The following is an 8,881-nucleotide window of genomic DNA, read 5'->3' as shown; positions in this document are numbered from 1 at the left end:
CATCTGAACAATTAAGCAATTAAGCCTTCCTTCCTCTCTCCCAACTTATTATTATCCCCCACCCCCCAAAAAATTATTTGTTGTAAGCAAGACTGGTATTTGGCTAACAGCAAATAAATGGTAGCTACCCTTACTCTTTTTGGAGTAAATATACAAGGGAATAATTTATGCTTTTGAAGAATTGATGCTTTTGAATTATGGTGTTGGAGGAGACTCTTGAGAGTCCCATGGGCTGCAAGAAGATCAAACGTATCCATTCTTAAGGAAATCAGGCCTGAATGCTCACTGGAAGGACAGATCCTGAAGCTGAGGCTCCAATACTTTGGCCACCTCATGAGAAGAGAAGACTCCCTGGAAAAGACCCTGATGTTGGGAAAGATGGAGGGCACAAGGAGAAGGGGACGACAGAGGACGAGATGGTTGGACAGTGTTCTTGAAGCTACAAACATGAGTCTGACCAAACTGCGGGAGGCAGTGGAAGACAGGAGTGCCTGGCGTGCTCTGGTCCATGGGGTCATGAAGAGTCGGACACGACTAAACGACTAAACAACAACAACAACAACATACAAGGGGGACTGTTCCAATCAAGGAGATTTGGGAGACAGGCTTGTGGCAGGGGAGGGGGATGGAGGCGTAAGACAGAAAAGTGAGCCTCTGATTATTCCCTTAAACAGCTCATACTTTAAATAGGAGCCTCCTACACCAACACCATCAGTGGAAACCACATTGCAAAAGAATCCCAGATTTGTAGATCTGTGAGTGCATGTGATTAATGTTTACAAGGGCATGCATAAACCAGGTTCCCTAACAATGCAATCCGAACCCAAGATCCAACAGCATGAGATTTGGCAGGTGTTGGTCTTTCCTCGCTGAGACTAGGCACAGCTGGGGCTATGCTGGCATAAGTCCCTAAACTTAGCTCAGCTGGAGATATACCAGCTTAACTCCCTAAACTGGGGCACAGCTGGCAGAACTTAAAACTGGTGTAACTTACATCAGCATGTCCCCAAAAAGGAGTGTTCCAGGGGCGGGGCAAGGATTTGCACCTATTCCAAACACCTTTCAACTCTGGGACAACTTAGCAACCCAGCAAAACATAGCCAGAGAAAGGATGGTGTAAGAAAAAATCGTCCTGAATGGGTAATTCAGGTGCATAATTTATAGTTTTCTTTATTTAGGATTGCTCTGTTAAGCCGGAACAAGGCTGTGATCCTCCCCGTGTTAACTGGGGATGGGAGCAAGTCCCTCTAAGCTTATGAGGTTTTACTACTCAGAGTGTGATGCTGTTTACCCCTGGGTAGTCTGCACCCAACTCCACTTTAACTGTGGTGTGAATCATAGCCTGATCTTTTCTCCCAAATGTGGCAGGGATGATCCCAATTCTCTCTGCTTGACCAACATCTTAAGTTCTGTTCAGGTGGAGATCAGCTAAACCACATGGGGTTGCATCAATTTAGACAACATTCCTGGACAAGATCCGGACATGGAAACTTTGTAGGAATTCTGTAGAAATCTCTGGAGGATTCATCTGGCCAAAAGTGGCTAAAACCCGGGCTGCTGCTGGACTGTCACTATTTTGGGCTGAGAGTCAATCACATTCCAGTAAATTCAGGCTGTGTTTCTAAAGATTTGGCACCCTGATGCAACAAATGTGCTTCTCACCGGCACCAGCAAATTGGACCTTTTGTTGCTTCCTGATGACCTGTTCACTGAATATTCGCCCTGATTTATTTGCACAGAGTTTGCATGGTGTTGGATGCCATTTGCTATTTATAAAGTGAAGAGGTCCTGCTGCTCACCTGGCCTCAGATTGGCTGAGTTCCTGCTGCTTGCCAGGAGGTAGAAGGGGAGGAGCGAAGCAGCAGCAAAGTAGGCTCGGTGCAAATGCATCAGCAGAACCAATCTCATGCTCCTGCTGCCGCGTTTGCACCAGACGATGCTCCCCGCTGCCTCTCCCCTGCACCTTCCAGCAAACATGGGTCAGGTGAAGGGTGCCACCCCACTGTCCGCTTTCCTTCTTACTCCCTGGTCATGATGCTTAGGAAATGCAGCCCAAGTCCCTTTCATCCAGTATGACAACGCAACGTCTCGCCAACCAACAGAGACAGAAAGGCAAGGCACACTGCGGGTTGGATAAATATCTTTTATATTGAAATGCATAGGTGAGTCCATTAATCTATGGTACTGGCTACAGGGAACCACAAGCCGAAGGGAAGGAGGTGTGAGTGGATTATTCCCAAGCTGCGGGGGGGGGGGGGGGGTTGTCAGCAAAGAGAAAAAAGACCGAGGCTGGAAACTGGCGGAAGACTGATGTGCTGGAAGGATCAGGCAAACCAAAGGGGAAAGAGCTCTGGAAATGACTCAGGAGAACAATTCCGGTCCTATTAGCAATCTTACTCATCTTTCATGAGCGCAGCAGTTCTGGATCCCAACATCTTCTGGTCTAACGACAGGCTATCTCTTCCTTAGGTAGGTACAAGGTACTTGTGGTCTAGCTCCCATGCTCGCTCTTAACCCCATGCCCTTGCTGAGTTAGGGATGGGCTGAAGAGGGCTACCCACTTGACGCCCATCTGCCCAAGCCTATAGCCTGCTGGGTGCTTGATAAAAACCCTCTGCCAGAGAAGGAGGAATGAGGTCGGCATAGAATGGGCAGGCATGAGGTGACAGAGGCCGAATCTAGCTTCCATCAATTTCAAAGTGAGAGGAGAAAGGTAAAGAGGGACTGTTGGCCCAGATGCACCAGAATCTGCAGCCTGATGCATGAAGGGAAGAGAATGGCCTTGAAATTTTTCGCTTGGCTCATCTACATGACCTGCCAGCAGAATATAATTATTTCTCCGCCCATCAATCAGTCGCCGACTAAGACCAGTTTTTGTAACTTTCAGCACAGCAGAGACACCCCAGAATCATCTAACATGCACCCATTTAACATGGCAAGCACTCGCTCTTACGGAAATCGCCAGCATTGGGCAAATCAGGACAAAGACCAGTTCTCGATGGGCTTCCCTCATGAGGTAAAAACAAATACCAGTCTTTTGCCACATAATGAAAAATATTCACAACACAAGCTTGACAGGGTGTCTTTCCCACATCAAAAAGCAACAGGGTATTCATGATAAATGAAATGATCTGTTAAGAGGAGTCCCAGAGAATTGGGGGGGGGTGCGGGGGGGAGAGAAGGTGCCATCTTCAGTTTACCACACACCTCGAGTTTTAAAGCTGGAAAGAGGCTGCCAGGTGTTAACTTGGGAGGGCAGATGTAGAGGGCTGGCGGTGTCCACTGAGCAGGATGGAAACGTGGAAGATAGGTATCAATAAATAAATATACTATAATGTTCATGTAATATAGTCCATGCACCAGAGAAAGAGAGAGAGAAAGAAAAGAACAAAAGAAAAGTCGCATTTGGACATGCTGTGTGTTGCTATAAAGGAGGGCGATATTTTCTCCTCAGAGTCTAGCGTGCCACCTCTGTTGCTGTCATCGCTTCCTTTCCAAAGTCTGGTTTTCAACAGCTGAGTGGGTGATGCAAGCAGCCATGTTGAAGGAAGCAAGGCAAAGGTGTCAGTGCTGGGGGCCGGGGGCAATGGGGGACGGAGCCATCGGGGCTCAACAAGGGCAGGACTGTGTCACAAAGAGTGAGGTGGGTGGGTGGGTGGGTAGGGGTGTAGAGGAAGGACCAGTTTGGGGTTCTACACTCTTTTTGTGCAGGCAGGCATCCTAGCTATGCGTAAAATCGAAGGGCTCGAAATAAGTTGGGTAAGATCTATCGAGTTCAAGGTTACATCGTCACACTGTAGCAGGTAAGGAAAGCACCACGGAGACGAAATTTAGGACTAGGATCTTGGAACATGGCAAGGGATGAAGACCAGAAGGGTTTTCGGAAATTATCTGAGCAGTCAATCAGCAGGGGAGGCAGGGAGAGAGAGGGAAGGAAGGTGTTGCTTCCTGACATTTCCCCAAATTTAAAAATTACTTCCAAGGCAAACAGATACTCAGGATCATTTAAACGTAGATTAGGCATCCCTTCATATTTTAAGCCTGTACGAAGGGACTGAGGAAGCTGCCATATACTGAGTCAGACCACTGGGCCAATCTAGTTTTGTCCTGTCTGCACTGATTGGTGGTGGCTCTCCTTAGGGGTTTCCCAGCCCTAGAGAAGCTAGAAATTGAACCCATGGCCTTCGCTCTACCACTCAGCCATAGCCCTGTGAAGGAAAGGCTCATGATCAGGACAGACAGCAATGAAAGGGTGGGCTCTCCTCCCCCAGCCCCCACCTTAGTGCAGAGCAACACATGGAATAATAATTCACAGGCTGCTATTTTGGTCAGTGATCACATGCTCACCTTATGGTTGCTTCTTCGATTCCAGAGTATAATTATGCCCACTGCATTCCCCTTATCCATTAGAGAAACCAAACTCATCAAAGAAAAATTTGCAAGGGCCAAATAAATAAACAATCGCATGGCCTTTTGTAAGGGATGGAAAAATACACGTTGAGCTAAGGAGTTCCACAACTGCTTCCTGTTTGGACCTCTGTTTTTGCAACATACCTTCATTTCACTGCCTACTCAACCCATTTGGCAGAACTTTGCAGTCATGTGGCCAACCTGGATTTAGGGCAGAGGGCATGTCTTCTGGGCAGATTTCAGCCACAATTTCCATCATTTTGTCACAAAGTGTGTGCAGTCCTGTCTCTTGCCCTCTTGCCTGCTTAGGCCATCCCATGTTTTGGCCAATTTTGAGGAATTTCTGATGGTGTGAAAGCTATCCACTGCTCTGATTATAGGGGGGAAGCCTTGCAAACACAGTACTGAAAGGGCCATTTTTACAGAAAAGCCTGGCACAGTTTTCTCTCTTTGTGCCAATGCAAACTCCGTTTAATTGGGGGATGCTCAAAAAAGATTAGCCTTGACCTAGGGAATATTCCTATTTTATTGGGGCGGTGGAGTTTAAAAATCCCTCTATAGATATATGTCTGCTTTCTTAACCTCACTGATCTGGGTTTCACCTAATGGAGGTAAGGAAGGAGGGAAGCAACTCACTGGAGACAATTAACAACAAAAAGGTGTTTTCTAGGGGAGGCAGGGGTGATAAGGTCAAGCATAGGGTTTATAGGGCTGAGCTCTGAGCAGGAGTCATGCTCCCGGGAGCAGAATTCTAAGGGCTTGAATTGGGGTTCTTAGGGTCAAGGGTTATCCAGGAGACACTCTCACACCAGGGAGGTTGGGGAAGGGATCATCCCGGTCGGAGAGAGGGGCATGCTGGTCGGAGAGAGGGGCATGCTGGTCGGAGAGAGGGGCAGGGCTGTTGGGGAGAGGCTCCCCTGCCGCAACGTGGACGGGTGCACAAACTCAGGGTTGATGTAGGTGAACCCCTGGAACTCGCTCTGATCAATGCTTGCGAGGACCAGCTGGTCTGGGGGTGTCAGCGCTGGAGGTGCCCGTGTGAAAAACTTGTCAAAGTTTTCGCCGCTTCGGCCGCACTGGATGGGGGGACGGGGGCAGAGAGAAAGAAAAGGGGAATAGGAGGGGTGAGGGGAACAAGGACAATGGAAAGAGAAAGGGAACAAGAATTATCTCTGTTGGTTTCTTTAACACAACCCCTCCCTCTCCATATTTTAATCTTTCTTGAACTTGCTACATCTTCAAAGGCGTTCCTTCATAACGTTTCCAGAATTAAAAACCAAACACAACCTCTGAATTTTTAACCTTAAAAAAACCCCACCGCTCTGTTAGCCTTCTGAGTTTTGTTTGACATTTCTTTCCATCTCAGGGAGACGGAGGAATGGAAAGGAGTTTGAAATGGATCTACGGGTATGACTAACATTGGATACAGCCCTGAATCTTGATCACCGTTTTATTTCTTCCTGGTGCATGTCATTATATTGTGTTGTGTGAAGGTCTCTGCATGCTGCAGCTCATATATCTAGAGCTGGTGTCTGTGGGTGTTTACAGATATTAATAGATATGAAACACAGTATTGTGTAGTAGTTTAAGAGTGTTGGAATAAGTCTGGGAAAACTCAGGTTTGAATCCTCATTTTGCCATGAAGGTGACCTCGGCCAGTCACACACTCTCAGGCTGACCTACCTCACAAGGTTGCTGTGAGGATAAAATGGGAGGGGGCACAATGTACACTGCCTTGACTCCTTGGAGGAAGGCATACAGAAAGTAAATATACTAATAAAGTGATCTATGCACATTGCAATGAATGTGTGAAGAGGTTCCGATTGGTAGATATGCAAAGTTCTGCCTGAGTAATGTACAGCAATGCATGCATTCTTAATGGAGGTATGTGACACTGTGCTTGAGCCACAGGTCCGTAGGACAACCTGAGTGTGCCCATCCACATGCACAAATACAGGTGTGTGCCTATTCACACCTGGTGGCAGGAGTCTGCACAGCTGGATGTGGCTGAGCTCATTTGGGGACCCAAAGCTACTCACTGGGCGGGGGATGAACGGCGGGGGGATTTCCAGCTGCTCCAGCCTCTCCCAGTCCATCCAGCGGAAAAAGCCGTGCTCCCGGATATCCCGTTCCCCTTCTGGTCCTGAGCCCAGGCGCTTCAGTGGATGCTTGGTCAAGAACTGGGGAAAGAGAAAGAGATTTGCTAGGAACACCCTCCTCCTCTAAGGGGTGCGGACCACAGTCCGAGACTGCCTATTACAGGATGGAAATTGGACATTCTATCAAGAAAGGCATGTCTCCCAATCTGCATGTACCAAGACAGGGAAGCGAGGTGAGGGCAGTGCCAGATTTACGTTCAGTGGTACCCCTGGTTGCGAACGGGATCTGTTCCGGAGGTCCAGCCGCATCCCGAGGAATTCGCAAGTGGATTAGCACTTATGCGCAGGCGCAGGCGGCGAAACCCAAAAAAATACTTCCGGATTTGCCATGTTCGCATCCTGAAGTTTACGTATCCAGAGGGATATACTAATAAACTGATCTATGTACGTATCCAGAGGGATACGTAAGCGGAGGTACAACTGTATAAGCTAAACAAGCTATAGCTTAGGGCCCCACTCTCTTGGGGTCCCCCCCAAAAAAATAAAGGGGAAAAAACTGGATGTATATTTCCAAAATATAAGACTACTTTGATATCAATTACTTTGATATATAACAATTACTTTGGTAAAATACGTATTTTGTTATGTGCAAATGGCTTTAGATACCTATTAGGTCCATAAATTACCATATAGCATATATTCGACACAAAAAATAACGGCAATTCGTTGTTGACAAAGGACAGCTGGACATATAAAGGGCCCCATTACCTTCAATAGCTTAGGGCATCATCAAACCTAAATTCAGCCCTGGGTGAGAGGGAGAAGCGTTTAACCCTTTACAACCCTGCTGATTCTCCCCTGTGGATCCCTGCTCCTCCATTATTGCTGTCCATTAAAAATGTCCAGGGGCAGAAAAATCAGCTTGTGAATTCAGAGTTAAGCACCTCCCATCTTTCAGCCAATTGTTTCCTGAAAGTCCTTCTATTCTCAAGGAGAGTCACCCATTGTTTCCCTCACAACCACCTGGTTTCAACCTTCAGGGCAGCCAAAAGGAAATGTGGCACAAAGCCTTTCTCCTCTTTGATGTGCCAGGACTCACCCCTTTGCAGATGGAGACAGCCTCACGTGAAAGAGATTTGGGATAGGACACCGTGTGCTCCATGATCGACTGGAAGAGTTCGTCCTCATCCTCTCCATCAAATGGTGGCTGTGGACCAGAAGCTAGTGTGAGAACTATGGCAGGTGGAATATTTAGACTAAGGAATTAATGCCTTGAGGTCTCTTGGCAACAGCCACAAACCATCCCATGATACCACAAATGTATCCCTTGACCTGGACTGGATCATGAAAAAAACCCACCTCAACATACTTACCTGCCCAGCTAACATTTCATACAGAAGGACACCAAATGACCACCAGTCCACTGACTTCCCGTATGGCTGATAGGCAATAATCTAAGATGGGTAGAAATGGGAGGTTAGGTCCTTTAAATCTACAGACCTTTTTCATTCCACTTTTTTTACCCAAACAGGTCCAACAAAGCAGCTTACAAAAATAAACTCTAAAACCATAAGCAACATAGTAAATAACAACCAATAACAGAAATCCAAACCATATAAACCAAGAAGTTCCAATAGAAGCAACAAACACGATTCAATTGGTCCTAAATGTCCTTAGAAATTAAGTTGCTTTTGCCCAATGTCTGAAAAACTAGCAGAGAAGTAGCAAAGCGAGCCTCTCTGGGGAGTAAAGGTAAAGGGACCCCTGACCATTAGGTCCAGTCGTGGCCGACTCTGGGGTTGCGGCGCTCATCTTGCTTTATCAGCCGAGGGAGCCAGGGTACAGCTTCCAGGTCATGTGACCAGCATGACTAAGACGCTTCTGGCAAACCAGAGTAGCGCATGGAAATGCCGTTTACCTTCCTGCCGGAGTGGTACCTATTTATCTACTTGCACTTTGATGTGCTTTTGAACTGCTAAGTTGGCAGGAGCAGGGACCGAGCAACGGGAGCTCACCCCGTCGCAGGGATTCGAACTGCCGACCTTCTGATCGGCAAGTCCTAGGCTCTGTGGTTTAACCCACAGCGCCACCTGCATCCTCTGGGGAGTAACCTCGTCTATAAGTCACCGAGACATGCATTGGGGAGCTAAGTTCTAAGATTCCTGGCAAGAGGGTGAATTGGGATAGCAGATTCATTCATTCAACAACCTGCTTCGTCCCAAATGCTCTGAGGGTCAAACGGATTATGAAAAGGACACAACGAATTAAGGCAGGGGAGGAGGTCAACTATTCCACTCACAACCCCACACATTTAACTGTAAAATTAGACCCCAGGCACAGAAATATACAATAATGGGTGTGCCTGTCACATA

The 8,881-nt window shown here is 47.2% G+C and overlaps 1 protein-coding gene across 1 annotated transcript in view; it reads right to left on the bottom strand.

Moving 5' to 3' along the window:
- Positions 1-2,129: 2,129 nt before the first annotated feature.
- The window catches only part of PRKCG (protein kinase C gamma), a 50,257-nt gene continuing 43,505 nt past the window's right edge, over positions 2,130-8,881 (bottom strand). Inside the window, exons 15-18 of the mRNA XM_081837386.1 lie at positions 7,883-7,963; positions 7,609-7,716; positions 6,450-6,590; positions 2,130-5,486 (exon numbers count right to left, since the gene is read on the bottom strand). Coding sequence (XP_081693512.1) covers positions 5,214-5,486; positions 6,450-6,590; positions 7,609-7,716; positions 7,883-7,963 — 603 coding nt within the window. The 3' untranslated portion in view covers positions 2,130-5,213. The remainder of the gene's footprint in view (positions 5,487-6,449; positions 6,591-7,608; positions 7,717-7,882; positions 7,964-8,881) is intronic.

The sequence above is a fragment of the Podarcis erhardii genome (genome assembly GCF_964252035.2).
Source record: "Podarcis erhardii genome assembly, chromosome: 13".
Lineage (NCBI taxonomy): Eukaryota > Metazoa > Chordata > Lepidosauria > Squamata > Lacertidae > Podarcis > Podarcis erhardii.
Note: the sequence above shows the minus strand (reverse complement) of the source record. Positions and strands in the feature narration are given on the sequence as shown.